This window comes from Corvus moneduloides, chromosome 11 (assembly GCF_009650955.1).
Source record: "Corvus moneduloides isolate bCorMon1 chromosome 11, bCorMon1.pri, whole genome shotgun sequence".
Lineage (NCBI taxonomy): Eukaryota > Metazoa > Chordata > Aves > Passeriformes > Corvidae > Corvus > Corvus moneduloides.
In genome coordinates, this window is record NC_045486.1 from 16,245,081 (window position 1) to 16,267,608 (window position 22,528).

Sequence of the window (22,528 nt, forward strand, 5' to 3'; positions counted from 1 at the left end):
TCTTTGGGATCCACCTATTAGTTCATGGAGTCTATCACATTACTAGGAGAGGAGATTCACCTCTTCACAAAGACTAAGCTGGTATCTCTTCTTCTGTGGCCAGATGTTACCTCAAATTTTTCAATACCAACTACAGGAAAGAAGAAAGCACCTGGTATGTACAAAGCAGCACCTCAGCATGAGCACCTGGTCCTACAGAAGGCCACAACTTGAAGCAGGTTTCATGTTCACAATTATTTAAAAAGAAAGGTGAAATCATCTCAAGTTTGGCAGGAGTGAGGAGAATTGCACAGGAGGAGGCTAATCGAGGGCAGTTTACAGACAGATACCAAATTCTAAACAGAAATGTCCTATTTCAAAGCTGGAAACGTCATTGAGCTATAAACAGAGTATATACTTATTAAGAAAGCAACTACTAAGACTAATTGTTCCCAAGAGAAAAAGAGAAAAATCAAGAAGTGACCTTGCTGGAGACTTCACAGAGCAGACTCACAGGGGTATTACCAGAGGAAATGTGCCATTCTCCTTCCAGCTTCCCCTAAGGCACCAGAACTAAGGCAAGAAACAAAGCAGTTCTGGGAGAAGGGATGTGAAGGGTCCTGCTTGGCCACTGCACCACATGAGACAGTCAAGGAAGAAAAATCTCTCCTAACTTCCTCTAGTTCAGGCAACCAAAGGATTTTTACAGCTCCTACAGACAGAATGTCAGTACTTTACTACCCCCTACACTCATGGATGACAACCCTATTAATAATACCCCCTGAGCAGTTCTGAAGGAGTGTGGAGGAGGCAATCCTTTACATGAAGGGGAAAAAACCGTACCCAAAACCAAAGAGAGAAAGAAAGGCATTGCAAGCACCCTACAGCTACACACAGAGACCCCCTCCCGAATAGCTCACTGCAAACAGGAGCACTGCAGGCTGCCCCGGTAGCTTCAGAGCTAGATTTGGCCAGGGAACAAGCAGGGAACATCTCCCTGTCAGTCTTCAAAGCCATTCAGCTCTAGGCCAATAGCCGCGGTATTTAGAAATGCTTTGCAGATGTCTTTCAGATGCTAAACTGCTAAATAACCTCTGGGGCATATTCCCACTAGAACAAAAACACACACTGCAGCTCACTAGGGACCGAGCCTTTCCAAGGGAGGCTGCAGTCATTTACATGCGCATACAATTCCCTCTGTTTTCCAAGCTGTTCAAAGAGCTGCTGCTGCATCCCAGCAGCCAAGGGCTTACAATACCTTGCCATAGAAGTCACTCATCTGGTACAGGGGGATGTGCTGGGTACCACCGTAGAGTTCGATCACCTCTTCATCAGGCACCGGTTTGAGCCCTCTAGACACAAAACAACACAGTTTGTCAATAATCACCAGTCTGCACAGTGCTACAAACAGTAGAGAAAAACAGGATGGGGCAAACAGGCTCTTTTTAAAATCTCACTAATTCCTCTTGCCCAAAAGAGACAGGCAGAGAGCCTGACAGCTCTAAAGATTCACATAAAATCTTTCCCAAGACATTCTTCAGATACCTCGTTTGCTCCTACAAGTTAATTGAGGGGCTTTATCCACATTCCAGCAGAGTCCAGCCAGAGGCTTTTCTCTGTCTGCTGTCAATCTGCTGACAGGACTGCCCCACCAAATCAGCCCCACGACCTGACTTAGGCAGCACTGGGTAACTAACTTGGTTTGGAGATGTTGCTTCCATGAGGTACATCACTTTTAATGAAAAGGTGTAGGAAAAGGGTTTGCTGGAAGTGGGGTTTCCTTCTTATTCAGTTTTCCTAAAGAGAACAAGATCTTGACTAAGACCATTCAACACAGAAAGCTGTTTTTCCCCAAAACACCAAAACCAGAGGTATGGCTGAGCTGTGCAGTTCATAACACCAGGTTATCTGGCTGCTGCAGGTTTTGCCTCTTGCACAACTTTGATGACTCTTTGCTCAAGCAGTCAGCAACTTTCCCTTTCTCCTTTTCTACTCAGTTATGATACAGCATCTAAGAAGTTAAGTGTTGCCTCAGTTGTGCTCAAAAGCAAAGGACAGTTTAGAAGGACACTCCAAAAAAGAGTTACTAAAGGACACTAGGGAAAAAAAAAATTAAATGTGTTTTCACTAAAAATCTCTTTATGAAGCTGAAGTAAAATATGGAGCACTACAAACCCTCTGTTCCCCTCAACCCCCCAAGCTGGCACTCAGAGAAGCCAATTCTCTCTGATTATGAAACTCCCTTCTTAATATTCTTAGAGTGTTTACTGAAGCTTAACAGCAAAAGGGCAGAGATCAAGAAAAAAAACCACACTGGCTTCCATGCTCAGGAAATACAACACAGGATTTACAGAAGCTTTGCTACTGCTATCTATAAATTACTACATCTTACACACCAACCCTACTCTTTGGGGCAAGGTGTTTTCTCAGTCTCCAGTCTCACAACTCTTTGGAGGAAAATTTCCTCTGCACTGTTTCAGCCACTTATTCCAAAGCACACCCAGCTCTTCTTGAAGAGCTAAAGGAAAAACAGGACCACCTAGGTCTCAAAGTGAGCCCAGATTTTGATGCATTATTACTTTATTGGCATGTCTGTGTTGCTTTAAGATGTAATTTGCACACCCAGACCACTTTCCAAGGCACAGCAGAGCACTCCTGCCTGGAGAAGACAGGCCCATGTGTGAACCACATACAGAGGAGCCCTTTCCTAGTGGCTCTGTTTGCTCTCAGGTGCTAACCCAGCCATGCTGTAGCTGCAGCTCAGACACCACACAGTGTACGTGACCAGATGTGCTATTAACCATTACAAAAAGCTCCAGGTCTTCCCACCCACACTTGGCTTGAAATGCTTGAGAAAAAATAACTCCCTGCAATTATATGCCAGGTAAGCATTTGAAGCAAGAGCAAACAGGATGAGCCAGACAAGACTGTGCTCTGCTCAGGAAAGAAACACAACACCACATGCTATGAACGTACACTCAGATGTAGAAAACCACCTTGGCATATATGAGCTTTTAGAAAATGATTTTCAGAACTGACAGACCTATATGCTGTCCCCAGCTGGACATAATGGAAAGCATCGATCTTCATGAGAAGACTCTGTGATAAGGGAGAGATATTTACTGTTAGAATTGGGTTACTGTTAAAATTTTACACTGAAGCCTTATTAAAGTTTAAAGTTCCACACAAATGACATTCAGAAAATAAAGTTCAGTATGAACATCCCACATCTATGTACTTTAGGCAGCACTTATTCTCCAGGTACTTTTAGACACACTTATTCATACTGTGATTTTTTATTGGCCTCTCTGGGAAAAGACCATCTTTCTATGAGCCAAAGTCTGTTACATCCCTGTTTGTAGACAGGGATGCAGTTGAAAAACAGGGACAACAATGTTTCTGTGACTCAAGTCAGTCTATTCTTACCTCCCTTCCAAGAAAACACACATTCCAAAGGAGCTTTGTGTGCACAAGAGATCTATTTCTCCCCACATTTATCCTAAGCAGAACTAAATGGGCAAGTTTTAGTTGAGCACAGCTGCACCCAGTCATTTTCCTCACACAAGAGCTCTCCCCTCCCCAGTAAAAGACATTGAAGGAAAGATGTTCAGGAGCACACCAGGCTGGTAACATTAGAGCTTTCTTTGCATTTTTACTATCAGACTCCCCTAATCATGAGTCATCCCTTCTCCTCCATCCATCATTCTGAAGCTGTAACACAAGTCCTTGGGCATGGAAAGCAGCCTCACACTAAACCCACATCACTCTGAGCTTGCACAAGGAACACAGCATCAAACTTCTTTCATCAGGATACCATATCAGTGCATCTTGCTACACTGTGGGCAGACCTCCCAGTAATCCGTGAGGAGTGCAGGCAAATATGCTGGAAGTTTTACTTAGACAGGCACAACCTAGATTTCTGTGTGGTTTACGAACTCCGATCCTGAGAAAAGAGAGTTCTCTACTTTCTACTCACTCAAAGGGTGCTTTGCTTGGCCAGGCCACTCGCCTGTGCTTCTCAGATATACCAGCCAAAGATTTAAACAGAGAAAGAACCTTCAGTTTCCCACAGATCTACTTCTTGTTTTATAAGGCCAGAGGCGTGAGTGGTCTGCTGCCATGCTGTCATCACAGTTAGGACAAAAGACAGAAAATCTCTGTAGTTTTTTCCTTCATTCTCTTTTTTTCCCTCCTGCTGGAGAACAGCACACTCATTCCAGCCTGCACTGCCTCTTCCCTGAATTTGCTCAAACTCAACGTAAGAGAAAGCTACACCAGTGAAGCAACTTTCTCTGCTGTGCTCCCACCTGACTGCCTGGCTGCAGCAGCCAGCATGACATCACTGGGCATCAGGCTTTCAGGGAATCAGTCCAAAGCACTGAAAAGGGTTAAAGCTAATGCCTGCACTCTGCTTGCCTGTGTTCCTAAGAAGCATGCATCTCAAGTAGCTTGGATCTTATTCCAGACAGTCCTATTATTCGGGGTAGGGGGTGGGGAAGGCTTCCTAAAGCATTCTCCTGACAAGTCATTTCTATTATTGGAGGAAGACATTATGCCTCTGCTCCTGGCAAGTACTTGTAGATGCAGGATTGAGTTTTGCTGTTTAAATTTCCTGAAAGACAGAAACAATCACACAAACAAGCTCAGTTTTCTATTAATTAGCCTGTGGAACGAACTGACTTTTAAATTGGCTAGGCTGTTTACCAGAGGCCTTTGCTAGAATGTCCCATTCTGCTGGAGGTCAGGCTGGCACAATAAACATCTTTCCTTGGGGAAGAACCCAAGTAGTGTAAAGCACAGCCACACAGACTCACTGGTAATTTGGTGATAGATGTTATTGCAAGCAATGACGAAGTATTTCCACTAAAAATGTAACAGTAGAAGACAAAGCCCAGGAGAGTGAACTTTGTACAGCTTACCTTTTGTACATCATAGTGAAGCCCACGTATGGCAAACCCTGGAATGTAGTCATACTTCCCAAGCCCTTCTGGATACTGGGAAGACAAACAGTGACATCATTAGAGCATAAGCACTGGATAATTAACAAAATCATTTCACCTGTTGAGCTCGTTTAGTGCTGCCTAATTTTGCCCTTTTAACAAAGAAAATGGATGAATGGAGTAAGACAAAGGATCAAGATATCCAAAACTAGTTTGTCTCATGTAAGGGACAGTAGTGAAAAGCCATCAGATTCACTGAGGCAGTGAGGACACTTCTTGTAAGCTCCACTCAATGCATATATTTGGCAAAGCTTGGCACTGCAGAGCGCCTCTAAACAGAAAGACACGATGAGAAAAAATGCATAGAGCAGTCACCCATTGCAAACAGGGTGTCTGATCTGGGACATGTTCTAGGGCATCATCCCATCAACCAGCATGTGTCAAGTCCTTCACAGCTTCGGTGTTGGCCCATGGTTTATGCTTATCCACCATGTGCACCTCTAACCAGTAGTTCTGTAGGCATTATTTCCATAGTTGAGTACAACTGACCAGAGCTTTTCTAGACTAAGGCTCCCACTCCACATTTATAAAACCCCAGGAGTATACATCATGTTAAATTATCTCAAAGGAAATTAAGTCTGCAATCAAAGATTGTGAAACATTAAATTTACCTCAATAAATCAAGTAATTGACATGCATGCACAATGCCTGCACAAGCATGTCTGGAGCATTGCAAAGACAGCAGCAAGCTTAATTGAGTGGAAACTCCTAGCACCTCATTACCTTGAATTGCTCTATTAGGATGTTTCTGGCAGTGTTGAAAATCATGGAGTGTAGTAAATTAGAATACTGTGCTAATGTGTAATCATAGTCAAAGCCATAGATCTCCACATCTCCCAGACTGATCTCATTGTTAGCGTAGATGGCGGCAGGGTTGAGGAGATTGCAGACTCCTGGTGGAAGGAGATCTAAGAGAAGGGAAAGGGGAGAGGTTAGAGAAACTGAGACGATCACTGAAGTTTAGACATTTTCTTCTGGACCTGACAGCAGCTGGAAATGCCACACAGCAGCAGCAAAGGAGGACAGAGCTGCTGCTGAAGGCTGCTGCCGTTAACTCACTCAATCTCCCTGTGAAAAAACACTGTGAAACCTCTGGCAAACCTCTGGCTGCACCTGGAGATAATGCTGTCTATCCATCTGCACAGTAAGACTAACCTTTTGTGTCAGGAAGCTGCAAAACAATGTTCCCTGGTCTCTGGCCTACATGAAGCAAAGCAAACCCGAGGTTTTGTAGTGTCAAATTTCTATCTCAGAGCAGCTGCAGCTTCTGCAGGCTTCAGTGTGAAAGGTAGCTGTGATAAATCACCAGAAAAACACACACCCCTCACTTAGAACTTGCACAAGCAAACAGGCTAACTCTCCTCTTGGAAAAGTCTAGATTACTCCAAATCAGAAATTTTGAGGTTTGTTTTTTGGCATTTTTTGTTTCTCACAGAGACAACCAGACTTCACAGAGAAACCCTGCAAGTACCACTAGGACTTTTTAAATTTTTGTATTAATGGGCAGGATAAAACAAGGTTTTGAACAAACACCAGCATGTAAAAAGTAAGTTATGCTCCTGGAGCATGCAGTGCTGATAGCAACAAGTTATCTGCTTTCCTCTGATAAACAGCTGTGGAAACAGCTGAGTCCTTGCATGTGGTTTGTCACTGCAAAGCAGGGTTACTGTTCAAGATGCTTGGGAATAGCACTGACCACTGAGAAAATGGGGTTAAGTGAGCAAGCAGCTGAACTACCTGTATATATATATATGTGTGTGTACATATATATATATGTGTGTGTGTACATATATATATATGTGTGTGTGTATGTATATATATATATGTGTGTGTGTGTGTGTATATATATATATATATATATATATATATATCCCTTTCCAGAGCTAGTCCAGAGAGGAGAGCTTTTGCTCCACTGCAATGGGAGAGGCAGGAACAGATCTTCCCACAGGCTTCCCATTCCATGAGAACTGTCCCTTCCAAGAAAGAGCGATAAGAATAGTTCCTTGTAGTAGGTTGCCTGGTCACAACCACACTGGGGGACAGAGGGGAAGGAGACATTTTCTCCCTCCTCAAAGATGGGTAATTTTCTCTTTGAATGATAGAAAAAGTGCAGGCATTTTCCAGATCCTACTCAGCATCAGTGGGTAGGATTTTTTTCTTTTCCTACTTTAACTTTTGGCTTTTAGCAAGAATCCCTGTCCTGGTTCTTTAGTGTTTCCTTGCTATAAAACCAACTTCCATTTGTGTCTAGGACAAGAACCACATTATTAGAAAGAGATACCAGCCCTTCCCAAGAAAGATTTTGTCTGGAATTATACCAGAATTTAGGCAAAAGTCTTCAGTACATTTGTGACCACTAATTCAGAGAGGTAACCAAAGAAATAGATTCAAATATTTCAAAATGTTTCTTTTTCAGGGGGAAAAAAAATCACTGTGTTACAAAACATACCCATCCTTCTCTCCTAACTGACTTCCATTTGGCTTTCAAAGGCAATTCACCAAACCATGTGGAGAGGAATCACTAGAAAATAAAGCAGTATATTAAGGCAGGAGGGCTGACTTGCTGGCTACACGTCAGGAACAAAAGCTCTCTGTCAGTGCTCTGCTGGTGGCAAAGTTCCTGGAAGAAGCTTAGGAAAGCGGATGCATTCCAAGTACTTTCCACCGAGATTTTAAAAGATGGGAAATGTAAATAGGATTCAGATGATCACAACTTTAATCCTTTCATCATACATGATCTTTGCACCATAAACAAACAGAGCTCCACTTCCTGTCCTCACCTCCAGTCAACTTGTGGAAAGACCTTTTTCTAAACTTACACTGGGATTTGCTGGGTGTTATTTTTCTTCCTCACAAGGAAAATGATGACACAACCTTAATCACATCTCAGGGGAAACGTGCAGGGCTTTCCTCTTCTATTAAAGCCCTTTTTTCTTTTTATGACAAATGCAACCAACTTGCTGCTACAGTTTCCCTACAGAGAAGTCAAGTTCTTCCAACATTCCCCTTTTGCTAACAGATTCAGGACAACACATTTTGATAGCCTGAGAGCATCACAAAATACCATTGCCTGAACCCCACCTCTCTTTTCACAGAAGACAAGAGAACCTTCTAGATTCAACCACACATACCAGCCACAACTTTTGCAAAAATACCATCAGGAAAAACTAAGGGAGCAGTAGGATTTTGTAATAAGGAGAGGGTAGTCTGAGCTTCACCAAGCAAGTCCTATCTGTGATCAGAAGCATAAGCAGTTACTGTGCCACAGCACGATTTATGAAGTACATTTAGACCCACTGAGTGAAGCAATGCTCTCCCCTGCCAGCCTCAAATGTACAGAGCCTCTCTGCTGTCCTCTCACAGCCTCTTGCCCAGGTCATTTTTCCCCACCCATATTTCGTCAGTCACTTACATAGCATGTTCTCTCTTACCTCATGAGGGCTGAAAAAGGGTGCACACACCAGCCAAAATGATTTTCACACACAACGTGTTCCCTACATACCCTTCCCCAAGCACCACACATCTCCTTGCTGTGTTTCCTACTACACATCACTCACAACTTGCAGCTTGCTCTGTCCACCCCATCATCCTACATCTTTAATTTACAGTAATTTCAAAGTCACTGCTCTTCCAGGAAGGAGGAAAGCTCTGAGGTTCAGTCTAGACATTCATGATGCATGTTTGTCTCAGTGTAAACGTCCTTTTGCAGCACCCTCCTCAACAGAGCTGCAGGTCTCCATCTCCTCCTTAAACTCATGCAGTCTCCATGTAGGTTCCAACTACAGCAGGGAGAAGACACAAACTGGGAGCACTCACAAAATCAGTTTCAATACATGAGCCCAAAGATGCCTCAGGGTTACTAAGCCAGGTTCCAAGAAGCTTGGTTTGTGTTTGGTTTTGGGTTTGGTTTGCTTTTTTGTGGTGTTTTGTTTGTTTGTTTTTCAAAGATAACCTCCTGGGTGGTTACCAATCCTGAGAGCTTAATCAAGTCCTGGGCTGCAGGCTTGGGCGCTGCTGCTCTGCTGACTTTCCACACATAATCTGCCAGGGATCTTTGTCTCAGATTTCCTGGCAATTGTCAAATCAAAACAAACAGACACCCACCAGAAGCTCATGAAGATGCCATTTTTCAAGAACGATAACTTCTGCTTTTCCTCTGCCAAGACACTGTAATGGATTGCTGGACAGATACAATAAATTAAAGAAAACAACCGCACAAAACAAAATGAAGAGCAGTTTTGATTATTAAAAAAGAGTAATAATCTCAACTACTCTTTCCATCTGGGTCCTAACTAGAAAGGCAGACAACATCACAGTTAGTCACTGCCTACTCAGCACTTCACCCAGGAAGTCTGATCTAAGGCAGAAGCAGCGTGAGCACATCTGAGGACGGTGTGGAAAAAGCCACTCTTGCACTGGATGCAGCCCCAGGAATCTGCCTGCTTGCACAATTTGCTCCGGTTTGCAACTCCGACGGTTTTTAGGGAAGTATCTGCATGTCCACGGCACATGATGAAATTCAGCAGCAAAGGCAGACCACAAGAAAGCGTGTTTGAGCTCGTGCACCTTTTACACCTGGGTGTAAATGCAAAGTAAACACACGTCCTTCATTTTACCACTGAGAACTTGGACAGCTGCTTAAATCAGACTGTCTGCATGAGAGCACAGGTGTCTCTTCCCAGGCAATAACCCACATTGTTAGAAAGCAATAACCCTCAACCCCCAACAGGAGAGCAGAGATGGAAACAAAAGCAGGTAATTAACTGCGAGAAACCACTAGAGACACCATCTGGTCCCTTCTGATGTGAAAAATGCTCTGGGCAGGAGGTGCCAAGCACGGTTCCTGCTTTTCTGAGCTCCCGTGGTGCCAACAGCATCCTGCAGAAATGCTCCTGTTTTCTCAGCCTCAGATCCAGCATGTTAGTGAAGAATAATACATCAACAAGGCAACTCGCTCCCATCTCTCACACCCTTTGTACTCCCAGAAGTCCAACACAGCAGACATCTGTACTAATTTCTTTGTAAGAAAGGGAAAAGAAGGATACAGAGAAGCAGATGGCCATCATCCTCCGTGTTCTTCATGAATCAAAAAGTTTCCCTTGTTCACAGGGAGTTGCTTGCTAAAGACAAACTGCTACTTTTCCTCTCTTCACAGTACCCCTTTATCCTTCTGAAGTATTGTTTTGTGCCATTTCCTGCAAAGCACTCCCACCAGCCAAAGTAGATGCTTCTACCAATGGGGTAGGAAGGGAAAAATATTATCTAAAGACCATTTAATTTCAGATGAACCACATTAAAAGACCTTGAATTTACACCATTGTGTCTAAATATTTTGGGATTTCCTGCCAATGAAATCTACATTAACTAAAAGCAATATTAGAAAATATAATTTCATTCCAAAATTACATTTTTAAAATATACAAAGGCACTAGAGAAATGCTACAAGAGTTCTTCACAAGAAAAAATGGGTTATATCCAAAAAGGCAGAATTGGGAAGTTTACATAACTGGTCACTCTTCCAGTTCTGGCTGTTCTCACATTTAACCATGCTCAAGCTTGTCACTCAGAGGCAAGATATTTGCAGATATTGTAAAGGTTCCCTAGGAAAGCTGAGTTAGTGTAGCCGCTGTTAACAGATTTGGAGCACCTAGGGAAAAACAAACACTTCCTCACAGCCAAAGCCTCACCGGCTTGGCAGTCCCCTTGCTTCAGAATTGGATGTTTCCTAGAGTGCAGGACTTCAAAGCTTACTGAGAGATCTTATCAGCCTTCCTTGACACTTATCAGATCAGAAAACAGCAAGTGTTGCTCAACTCCATCCCTCTGACTAATGTGAATGTACTTTTCCTTTTGCCAGAGGAAAAAAAAAGCACAGTAAGTGCCTCAAATTTTTAGAGGTAACGAAATTTGGTGCTAAGAGTCATTGTTGCAATAGGCAGGAGGGATAATGAAGAGAATAGCTTCTCTTGAGTCAACGCGGAGAAGAGATTTTACCTCAGAGGACACAGCTATGTTGTGCTGTCATTTGTGTCACCTCACTGAAGCCTGGCAGAGCACAGATGTGTTTACACAGAGTTGAGAACTTCTTGTGCCTGTGCTCTGGCCACCAAACCTGCACCTCCACTGAACTTTACTGCACAGAAGCTCATCCTGCACAGCCTGCCCTGTCCAACTCAGTCAGCATTTATCGTGCAAAAATGCGACAGTGCTCCGTGGATCCGGTCCTAAGCAAGGGCTGCTCTGAAAACACACAATAAATTCTCCTGGCAGAGACCTCTCATCAAACCAATGGCAATAACCGAGAACACAGGACAAAGGACTGCACAAAGGTGGCGTTTCAGAGGGGGAAGGAGAAGGTGGCATCAGAGGAGTCTGCCCAAACTCAATGCTAGGGAGTACTGAGAAGCCAAGCACAGACATTCACCTTCACATCAGAGTTAGAAATCAAGCACGAAGGAACAGACTGATGCCACATTTTGCACAACTGTTTAGTCATCAAAGCAACGATTAAAACCAACTTGGACCAACTCTGTCTCTTCCTAACAAGACTTGAATAACAGCACAGTCTTGAAATTGTAGTTTGGAGAGCTATTCGTTAAACAAACGAGGGCCTTATAACGAAGGCCTTATTCAACACATCTGATGGCCACCTGGAGGTTTGTGATGAGTCTTCTCTGTAACACTTGGGCTACTTCACCTGACTTCACTTTGCATTTACTCCTGCTGATTACTTCTCCACCTCATTTAAAAAGGGTATCTCTTGCATCCCAGAGTTATGCAAACGCAAACTCCACAATCTATCACAAAGCAAACCGAGCATTTTGCCAAGAGACCATGACACACCCTATTAACACACATCTGCATTTATGGTTTCAATCCCATTATGGAAAAGAAAAAAATGCCTTTGAGGATATCAAGGTCCTAACAGCAATAGGAGCATTGCAAGTTGGAATTTCTTTCAAGCAGTAGGGCTAAAACCACAACTCGACCTTGGAGGGTGTTAGCAAAGCTCCAGTCCTCTGTCAGCACCCTGCACTGCCTTCAACGGCGCTGGGAAAGAAGGGCTCATCCTGGAATGCAGCAGGCTGAGCACCTAATGGATCAGCAGACAATTCCCTTACATTTGTGCATCATGAAGGACTCCAGATTTTACGTCAAATCCAGTGTACTGGAAGGTGGGGGAGGAAGGAATGACAGACCTTGCCGATATCAGAACAGGGAGAGGGCTTTTCCAGATGCCTACGGCTGGCTGCCATCCTTATCCAAGCCCACAGGTAAATAAAAGCTAACGGAGAGTTCTGTAAGAGCAGGCACAAACTCACACTTCCTAGGTCTCTACAGTGCTTACCTTCAGCATTCCAAGAATCAAGAAACCAACAGGAAAAAGTTCCCTACCCTCATGTCATTAAAGCTATTTATAGGAGAGTTTAATACAGTGGAGGTCTGCTGCTGCCAAAAAGACCACAATCCTGTTTTACACATAGACAGATTTGGCGAGCAGTCTGAGTTTTCTCTTTGCTTGGCAAGATTTCAAAGTACCCGACAGAGCCAGGTAACTTTTTGGTCAAAGAAGCAAAAACACACACACTCATGAGCAAAAGGTGTGTCACATGTGGAACACAAACTGAGCTCAGGACCAGGACACATCCTAGGGGCTGCAGCATCAGTCTTCTCCAGGCTCACCCTTGTGCATGCCCATCTATTTGTCCTAGTCCAACCGCGATTCCGTATGCCAGCCAACGGCAAACTGGAGAAAAAGGCAACAAGCCCTTCATTTAGACCATTTGCCGTGACAATGCCCACAGTAAGAAGGCCAGTTATGAAAAGTCCCATACACCCTGCACGTCCTGAGACGCTGGGACCAGCCGGGGAATCTGCACAGAAGGAAGCCCAGAATGGGGAGAGGAAGATCAAGATTTCAGTGAAATAAAACCATCCCAGAGAGTCACGGGCGATGGAAGATGTGGATGGCATCGCCGGGGAGAAAGGCTCCTAACCCGGCAGCTGCACAGCCCGGGGACATCCCCAGGGCTGCGGGGCGAGGAAAGGCACCGAAATGCAAAGAGAAAGGAGAGAAAAGAAAAGAATGGAAAGGCCGGCCCTGGACGTGGCAGCCCCCTTACCGTAGACCAGCTTCTTCATCTCGTGGTACCTGGCCCACAGGTAGGTCTTGGTGTCGGCGCCCTCGGCCGGGACGGGCTGGCTGCCGACTCTGCCGGGGGCCGCCGGGTGCTGCTCCCGGGGCTGCCCGTGCCCACCGTCGCCGGTGGCTTTGTGCCGGCAGCTCTGGCAGGACACGGCCACGGCGAGGAGCCGGGGGGCCGCGCCGCCGCCCCTCCGCAGCGCCGCCGAGCCCAGCGCCGCCATGGCCCAGACGGACACCGCAGCCTCGGGGCACCGCGCACAGCTGGGGCTGCTCCGCTCCGCTCCGCTCCGCTGCGCTACCCGGCCCGCGGCCGCACCGCCGGGCGGCCAATCCCCGGTGCGAGGGGCCGGGCCGGGCCGCGTCCCGCCCAGAGAGGCCGGGCAAGGGCGGCTCTCGGTGGGCGGAGCCGGGGCCCCTCACGGTTCCCCCGCGCCGAGCCCCGCTCAGGCCCCGCCCCGGGCCCCGCCCCGGCCAATCAGGCGAGGCGCTACGAGGGGGGTCACGTGGGCTCTCGCCCCGTCCTTCCGTCCGGCCGCGCGCGGAGCCCGCGTGCGGGAGGTGAGCGGCGCGGGGTCGCGCGCGGCGGGCGCGGCCCTGATTGGCTGCGCGTTCCCGCCCCAGGGGAGGGGGCGGCGGGGCCGAGGGGCCGCCATGGCTGCGGGGCTCGGTCGGGGCCCGACCCGGGCTGGGGCCGCTCCTCGCCCGCTACCGGCTGCGGTCACGGTGTGACTGCGGCACGTCCCGTTCCGCCTCTCACACGCCCCCCTCTGTTCTCTCCTCCGCCCGGGAAGGGCGAAGGCGCCAGTGCCGCCCGGCCATGCTGGTCACCAAGAGGGTGAAGCGCCTTCTGAAGCTGGTGCCCGGGAAACGGCGCTTTGGCTTTTACAGGTTCCTGCCTTTCTTCTTCGTGCTCGGCGGAGCCATGGAGTGGTTCATGATCAACGTCCGCATCGGCAAAGAGACCTTCTGTGAGTGCGGGGTCCCCGCCGGCCCTGGCGGGGTGTGCGGGGCCCGGCCCAGGCCCTCCGGTCCTCCCCTGCAGGGCTCCGAGCTGCGCTCAGACTCTGCTCCTGCTCGGGCAGGATGCGGCACTTCAGGCTCTGCCTCCCCAGCAGAAACACTGGGCAGAAACAAACAAAACCCCTGGGTTTAGGGTACTGAATAAAATTTTAGCTGAAAGAGGGTATATTTAGATTGGATATTAGGAAAAAATTCTTTCCTGTGAAGGTGGTGAGGCCCTGGCACAGGTTGCCCAGAGAAGCTGTGGCTGCCCCATCCCTGGAAGCATTCAAGGCCAGGCTGGACGGGGCTTGGAGAAAACTGGTCCAGCAGAAAGGGCGATCTTTAAGGTCCCTTTCAACCCAAGCCATTCTGTGATTCCATGATGATTTTTTACATTGAAAAATACTCATGAGGTTTACCAGCATTTAAACATAGGTGTGAGGTCATCTGAAATGTGACTTTTACAACTAAAAAAATAAGTATGAAAATGGCGCATGAGAACTTCGCTAATGGCATCTGGTTTCTATAAGTTAAAGCATTTATTTGTAATGTGACATTCTTCCCCTTAATAAACCCTGTTAGAAACTTTTGTGTCCTACACTGAAAGGATCAGCTCAACTGTATGTTTTATCAGGGAGCGGGGGGGCAGGAAGAAGGACTGGGAAGACCATAGAGGTGGGAATATTCCTGTGTTTTGTTTATATAAAAAAGACTAAAATACTTAAGCTGGAAGCCCTCAGGCATTGACTTCATGCCTGTAATTTAATTTCCCTTCAGCTAGTTGGGGCATTTGTAATTTTAATTACCCTCGTGGGAAAGTAGACAAGAAATGACTGAATTGCACTGGAAACATAGTTTTCCTAGAAAAACATTTCATTGGGACTGATGGGAAGAACTTTAACCTGTTTGAGAGAGAGAACATGAGCTATTTTAAGTGGTATTAGGGATTTCTGTTGACTTGAATTTCCAGTTGCCTGTCAGTCAGCAGCTACAAGAGAAGTTTGGATTGAAAAGTCTAAAGAGAGATGACAGGATTCATGTGTTTAACACCATCCTGCACTGGGGAAACTAATAAAACCCATCTTTTTCTGCAGATGATGTTTACCGTAGGAAACGATCTGAGAGACTGTATGAGGCAAGGATGGAGAAAGGGGAATTTTAGCTGAAACGGTTCAAGGGGGAGCTCCTGAGTGCTTCAAATGTAGAAATGCCAAAGCAGCAGCACTGCCACGTTGATGGTGAGGGAAGATGTTTTGCTCTGCAAGATGAACTGTGATCCACACGTTCGTGTAATACACTCAGATGGTTTGGGCAGTTTTGTTCTTCCATATCTGTAATATTTGTATTTAAATCAAGTGAAAATTTCATTGTGTTTGGGCCCCTGCCACTAATTTAATGTTTGCTCAGTCCTTTTAAATAAACTAAACGGAGTAAACAGTCTGGCTGTTGCTTTTATTTGCTTGGTGAAACTCTCCCCTTGTGACAAGACCAGTGGGAAACAAACATTACACGGTGCATCCATCTCAGCATAATGGAAATAGTAATTTTGAGTTGGTTTCTTTTGTACTGACTGGACTTGCTCTGGCAGCTGATTTGTTTTCTTTGCAGTGTGGCATAATTTTAACTGGATAAAGAGAGCACAGATTTAGTGTTCAGTGTTTGCTCAGCCCGCAGTGCTTGGAAAGTCAGCCGTGTGTTTGGGCTGTCTGATAGGTAGCAGAGCAATGTGTGTTGTCAGTCCTGGCAACCCTGAGTCCTGGGGTAGGACTCCTGTCCCCACGGCAGGAAAATGGGGCTGGCTGCTGTATCCCAGCAGAGTTCACTGGTGCAGTGTAATCCTTGAGGATCCTACATTGATAAAATTGCTTTGTTTCTGAGGGTAGGGGTGCAGGCTGAAGGTGCAACAAAGAAGCCAATTCTTAAGATCAGCCTAAAAACAACCCCAAGGGAGTTCATGCCCTTAGAGTTGTTCCTGTGCTACCTCCTGACAGCTTTTGTAAGTCTTCATCAAGTGCAGAGACAGGGCAGTTCTGTAGAGGTCAAGGTGCGGGTTCTCCACTTGCAAACAAAGGGAACCTTCATGTTGTGCCTTCCAAGGACCTGATCTGGAGGATTAGTGCTACTTGTGTTTTCAAGAGATAAAAGCTGACAGAATTAATTATGTGACTGTGTCACTGCAAATTTTGACTGAGCAGCAAGTGAATCACTTGAGGAAAGCTCTATTTCAGAATAATAACCTTTGACTTTGGTTCCAAGGTAGAGCCCAAAACTCGTGAACAAGCTGCTTTTTGCAGTCACAGATCATCGCACTGAAGTCAATCCTGACTGTAGCAGTAAGGAATAAAGCAATAATAAAAAAGACAGATTTTGAAAATTGCTGAGCTTTAGCTCCATCTGCTTTTATTTCTTGAGCCTTTTGAAACTCTCTTGTGCTCTGTTTTCATAGAAAAAATAAGTTGTTCAGTATATGGGGTTTTTTTTCAAGCAAAAGCCCTGTGCCCTAGTTATTTTGCAGGACTCGGGAGCCTGATGTGAAAACTTCCTGTGGCTTCCCTTAATCACTCCTGTAATAGTAGCAGAGTGTTCCACAGACAGCAGTGAGCCCAGCCCAGTTCTCTCTTCAGACCTCTCGCTTGTTTAGCAGTGCCTGTTTCCCATTTGCAGCTGAGAGTGCCAGGCATGTCTGGAAAATCTCTGGGGTGTCTCTAGCCAGGTAAACAGAAAGGGAGACAGGCTGCAGTCACTCACAAGAGGTCTGGTGTCAGGCAGTTCCAGGTTACTGATCTTGGTGACTGCTGCAGGAATAAAATCCTCCAAGTTGGCATTGTACCATTTCAGGCAACACAGATCTGTTATGACAGAATATGAAGCTTGACATTTAGAAATCTGAACTGCAGTCTCCAATCCTCCTTGTGTTTACTAGTGCTGACCCTTCAGCATTCTTAGATTTTGCCAGTCTCTCACTAACGCTGGAAATTAGAATAGCTGCAACGCCCCATTCCAGCATTTCAGCCCATTCCAGAGCTGAGCACACTCAGGGATTTAGTATCAGTTTTAATCTACACCCCATCTTCAATAACCAAAGTCTTCATTTGGTTTTGCAGTTTTATGCCTGCTGACTCCTAGTTCTGTGCTCTTTGCCTTCCCCAGTAATCTGACACTCATATCCCTGCCTCCTTCCCATCCTCCAGCTTCCTCCCATCCGTCTGCTGTGGCAAAGGACAACAGGGGGAAGTAAGAGTTCTCCTTTGGCTCAGCTCTCAGGGAACACCGTGTGGTTGTTCCAGGCTACTGGAGTGAGCCAGGGTCACAGCTTTCACTTCTAGCCCTGCCAAGCCCTTGCCAGCTCCAGGGCTGAGCACATCCCTTCCTCCTGCAGGGAATTCAGCAGGGAATTCAGCCGGTGTCCGCCTGGAGCGTGGCTCCACACTGACCAACAGCGTTTTCATGTGTTCTGCAATGGCCACAGCAGCAGCTTCTGAGTGAGACCCAGCAAAGCATTCCTACTGCAAGCTTTCCAAACTCTGCAAGTCAGGGCAAGATGGATACCGAGCATGGAAAATTTCAACTCAGTAAGGCAGCAGCAGTAAAAACTCATCTGCAAACAAACAGTGATACCTACATTCAAGCAGTGCTGCTCACTGCTCCAGCATCAGAGAGGGGACAACTTCACCGCCAGTCCAGGATGAGTCTGTGGAAAAAATGGATCTGTTGATCATTCCCCTGCAGCTGTGCACACAAGGAGGCAGCTGTCTACTGAAAAACCCGGGGTGAGCCAAGGAAGAGGTGAAAGAAGTTCAGGAAGGGTGTTTGTGCCCAGCCTGCACTCCTCCCTGGCACAGGGCTGCAGCAGAGTTTTGTCCAAGCTTTTCAAATGCAGCCAAAGGAAGTAACAGCCATCTGATGTATTGGGGAATTTTGCCTTGGAGCAAAACTCTTCCTGTCATCAGTGGAGGCATGCTTTCACTTTGGATTTAATGCACAGATCCAGACTGTACCTGCACTCTGGTCATGGCCATCCCCAGCTCCTTCACAGAAAGAGGACAAAATCTTCCAGGCACTGGTGGGATGAATGCTGTTCCTGAGGAACTTCCTGAAATCAGTACTGGATGCTGGTGCTTCACACCAAAGATGAGGGTCAAATTAGACTTGCTGGAAAATGCAGTTGGCAAAATGAACATAAGGTTTTATTTTATTAATCAAAGTTTCATGTGTATCACTGAATCAGAGCCCATTCCTTACACAATGTTCAGTGCCCAACCATTCTGAAACTTCAGTTTTGTGCACTTGCAGCCAAGAGGGAGCTACATACATTTATGGTTCATCTTTACTATCTCAGACTGAGCAAGATGTGGAGGATCATTAGAATTAGTTTCCTCTGGGCAACTGCAACAGAAGTAAGTCTTGTGAAGCTGGCAGCCTGTGTAAGAGGCAGCATTTATCCCCTGGGCTGAAAACATGAATGTGTGTTAATTAAATATAATGCTCTGTTCTGATTGTTTAAATAGCCCTCTGTAAATTTTATGCCAGGCACCTTGAGAGGTTCCTATCACTTAATTTTTCTTGCAGTTTGTACAGAAAATTTCTATCCTTGGTTCTAATTTAATTGTGTAAAAGATGTTTTTTCCAAATTACTCATCTGATTTCCTCTAATAAACAGCTACATGGAAGACAGTCCTGAACCACATTAGCTTCCAGATGAAATTAAGGCTTGCTGTTTATTTTCAAACCAATTAATATGGGGGCATCTGGGACTGACTGAATCTTATCACCTCCACTCAGCTGGTTCCCAATGCTTCACATGTTTTTTAAGGTTCATTGTTCATGCTCATTATGGCTGAGTTTTCAAGATCACTATTCTTATCACCTGCAGGCACATCTCACAATACACAGGACAACAGAAAAAGGATATTTTATCCATACACAAGCACACATGTATCAAGGACTGGATCAGCAGCAGCCAGAATTACTTGAAATAAAATCCTCACAGAAGTCTTAATGGAACACTCAAACCTGGTTAATCCAAAACACTTTGCAAACTATTTTTATTCAAATTAAAAAGACTCAGGTAAACAAAGTGATGGTACATACATGTTATAAACCTGGTTAGCAGCTCAGCCTTCAGGAGTACAAGATCTAATGAAAAGCCAAGCATGGATAAACCAGGTACAAAAACATATGCTGAAAAAAAGTCACCAACACCAACATTTTGAATTTTTACACAAACAGTAAGTTTTCTCATGGAAGGGAAGGACTGAGGAAGAGAACAAATAATCATTAGTTGTCTCCAACTGGTTTATGAAAATACCTGTCCTAGTTTTATCTATTTTCCACTCTCACAGAAGCCAACCATTGCCCACACATCCTTTAATTTTAATATGAAAGTTTTGTTTATGCCAGTACAATGAACGGCAGTGAAAAACAGATGAGGGGTTCAAACACCCACAAAGAGAGAAAAAGAGACAGACAGACATGTCTTCTTTTTTTTTTTTTTCCTTTTAAACCAGAGTGAGAAAAGTTTCTTTTGCTGGTTTTGAATTCTAGACTGTAGCCATTATATCCTAAATTTCACTGCAATCGACTGAAATGTCTCCAGTATAGAGAGAAACGATTTTGAAATAAATAAGGCTTAAAATAATTGATCAGGGCCAGCCCAGTGGCTTAGTGGTAGTGCTCTGCACTGCCTTGAGGGAGGAGCCAGGTTTTGTTTGCACTTCCAATCTCTTGCTCCTGGGCCAGAAAGAGCACTGAAAGGAGGGATTCAGCTGCTCGGCAGGAGAGAGCCAGTGCTGCACGTCTGCTCATCACTGACCTTCAGATAAATTAAACATCTGAGTTATACAGGCTCCAAAGGGAGTCCCATCCAGTCCTCAAAAGAAAATAAATAAAACAATAATTTAATTAAAATTCATCCCAGGTTCTTTGGTGTAATTTTTGTTAATGCTGAGAAGTAGGAGAATCTGGTGGTGTATTAGTACAATCCATGATAGTTCCAAATGCTCAAAAACTAGGATTTTGCTGCCTGATTCACTTCAATGTCCCATCTTTGTGGCTAAAACCTGCAAAACCTACGGTAACTTAAACACATTTTATAGAGGTGGTCTAAGACTATTCAACTTCTACTTTATTAAATAAAATTGGTCATTTACAAAGGCCAGTAAAGAATTTCTGTACCGTGGGTGTGTTACTTGTAGAGTTCAAAACTGTCATTTCCCTCTATGTTGTTTTGCTCTATTTCCTTCACATCCATTGCACATCTGACCTAAACTATCTTTAAGTGCCTATTTGTAATTACCTGGGGTATTTTGTGCAATGACTGGAGGATTGCAATAGGAGAGGGAGAGGAATTGGCCAGTAAAATTAAATCACAGTTTATACTTGCAAGTGTCACTTCCCTCATGAGTATTAATTACATCAGCAAAACAAACCCCAAGATACCCAGTATTTGAAGGAAAATATTTAATTTAACCTTCTGCCAAATATACTGAAATGAAAATGTTCTGTACTAACAGACTTTAAAACTCATTTGCACATGATGAACATCTCTAGCATAAATGAAGTGTCTCAGTCACTCAGTTCATTTGGGCTGAGTTGCACTGCCCACATTCCTGCTGACTTTTTCCAAATTCATAGAGCTTTCCCAGTTACTTAAAGCAATCCAAAAGTATTATTTTTTTTTCAAAATTAAATAAATGAAAGGATTTACCTTTAAACAAATAACTTTGTAGTCCAAAAGGTTGGTTAGTTACGAGGACAGGTAAGTCTTTAGCAGAAGGCAGCCACAACCTTGAAATTTGGCAAGAAGAGTCGATACCTACTTTACTTAGATAAAAAAAAAAAAGAAAAAAACCCCAAACTCTTTGAAGGCTGCAATGCAAGCACTCTATTTTTCCAATGTACTGGGTATGCTGACCTTACCCATACCATACCATACAGTAGTATTTTACTTTCAAGTTAATTTAAGCATCAGATTTCACTCAAATTTGCATTGCAAAACTTTCACTAAGGTTAATGAATACACTTAAAGAAAGCATACAAAAATGTCTTACAATGCCCAATCATGAACAGGGTATGTGTGAATTTAAAAAAACAACATGTTACTTCACTAACAAAACAACTCCACTTTTCTCCCCTAACTTACCTTCCAAGACCTGGGCTGGTTCCAAGTTCTGCAAGCCTCTCCCAGCACGGACAGAATCTCTCAGGGAAGGAGCTTTCCTGTCCCACTGCTGGGTGTTGGGGACATCACAGAACCCCCAGCACAGGCCATGGCAGATGAAACACTTCCCCTCTAAGGGCCTGCCAGCACAGGGATTGTGTTAATGATTTAGGATCACAATAGCCTTGGCTACACAGTTAAATAACTGGACAGGACTGGACAACATGAGCAGTCAAGACACCCTTGTCCCGTCCACACCAGCACTTCCAGGGCTGCTGTGGCCCACTCAGCCACCTCAGTGTTGACTTGGAATGCCAAATTTCCTTAGTGCCAAAGCACATCTTACCTTTAGCTTCTTTTAAGAGATCCTCCCTGTTCACATCGGAGCGAGAGCTCTGCCCGAAGTGGCCAGCACACACAAGCACAGGTACACACATTCTTATAGGATGTAAACTATGACTAATTCACATTCCACTGTATCAATCTGTAAATACTTTGTTTTCCTTTTTTTTTTTTTTTATAAAAAAACAATGGCATCAGATTCTCAGCAATAAAGTATAAGAAAGATGAATCCTTGACTACACTCAACCAATTATGAAATCGCCTTTCAAACAAAGGAAACATATGCAAAAAATCTGTGTATTTGATAAAGTCAACTTAATATAACAAAAAGTGAAATATGCTTATTAAAAGTGTCCTTATATAAAAATGGTGTTGCAATGTACAGTAAAATGCAATACAAATTATTGTTGGTTATCTCTTCCCACCCAGTAACTAGACCAGCTATTGTCCCATGAACTCCTGAGGCAGGAGTGTTGCTGTGCCTACACATTCTCCAGGTTGTAGGCCTGGCGGATGTTCAGGGTGTCCCGCAGCATCAGATCCCGCAGGCGCCACAACGCGTCGGCCATGGTGGTATGAGCCCCTTTGCTCTTCAACCAGTGCGAGGGGAGGCGGCTCTCCTGCTCCTTGGACAAGTGCACGTCTCGTCTTCGTGCTGGAAAATCCAAGAAATGGCCCAATTATCAACTGGTTTATTGTAGAAAAAGGCAAATATAACTCTATAGTATTAGGTAGTCTACTTTTGCTCTTTGTATGTAAGCCCATACCATTGATTCTTAGGTTTATACAACACTGGTGCAATTAGCCTGTGGATAATATAAATATTCTCAGTCTGTTGATTTGTCTTTAGGAATTAATCGCATGTATATATTTTAATAAGCAAACAGCAGATTTACGCTG

General features: G+C 44.8%; 3 protein-coding genes across 18 annotated transcripts in view; 1 reads left to right on the plus strand and 2 right to left on the minus strand.

The window, feature by feature from the left end:
- Positions 1 to 13,346, minus strand: part of NT5DC2 (5'-nucleotidase domain containing 2) — a 26,251-nt gene extending 12,905 nt beyond the window's left edge. The window contains exons 1-5 of the mRNA XM_032120867.1: positions 13,103 to 13,346; positions 5,703 to 5,887; positions 4,899 to 4,973; positions 3,023 to 3,078; positions 1,238 to 1,331 (exon numbers count right to left, since the gene is read on the minus strand). Coding sequence (XP_031976758.1) covers positions 1,238 to 1,331; positions 3,023 to 3,078; positions 4,899 to 4,973; positions 5,703 to 5,887; positions 13,103 to 13,346 — 654 coding nt within the window. The remainder of the gene's footprint in view (positions 1 to 1,237; positions 1,332 to 3,022; positions 3,079 to 4,898; positions 4,974 to 5,702; positions 5,888 to 13,102) is intronic.
- A 247-nt stretch (positions 13,347 to 13,593) lies between these two features.
- Positions 13,594 to 15,567, plus strand: SMIM4 (small integral membrane protein 4). 2 transcript variants are annotated; one of them, XM_032120508.1, is made up of 3 exons: positions 13,594 to 13,683; positions 13,917 to 14,093; positions 15,222 to 15,567. In XM_032120508.1, exons 2-3 carry the CDS (start codon positions 13,943 to 13,945, stop codon positions 15,287 to 15,289), a joined length of 219 nt encoding a protein of 72 aa, XP_031976399.1. In that variant the 5' UTR covers positions 13,594 to 13,683; positions 13,917 to 13,942; the 3' UTR covers positions 15,290 to 15,567. The 2 variants fall into 2 exon arrangements, with proteins under 2 accessions (XP_031976399.1, XP_031976400.1); XM_032120509.1 differs by lacking the exon at positions 13,594 to 13,683 and having other exon boundaries at positions 13,757 to 14,093.
- A 3,577-nt stretch (positions 15,568 to 19,144) lies between these two features.
- Positions 19,145 to 22,528, minus strand: part of PBRM1 (polybromo 1) — a 56,411-nt gene continuing 53,027 nt past the window's right edge. For all 15 annotated transcript variants that reach the window (XM_032120499.1, XM_032120496.1, XM_032120497.1 and 12 more), the window contains one exon: positions 19,145 to 22,283. In XM_032120499.1, the coding sequence (XP_031976390.1) occupies positions 22,111 to 22,283 (173 nt within the window). In that variant the 3' untranslated portion in view covers positions 19,145 to 22,110. The remainder of the gene's footprint in view (positions 22,284 to 22,528) is intronic.

Coding starts and splice junctions, on each gene's coding strand:
- SMIM4 (XM_032120508.1), top strand. CDS start 13,943: ATGCTGGTCACCAAGAGGGTGAAGCGCCTTCTGAAGCTGGTGCCCGGG. Junction 14,094..15,221: donor CATCGGCAAAGAGACCTTCT/GTGAGTGCGGGG, acceptor CTTTTTCTGCAG/ATGATGTTTACCGTAGGAAA.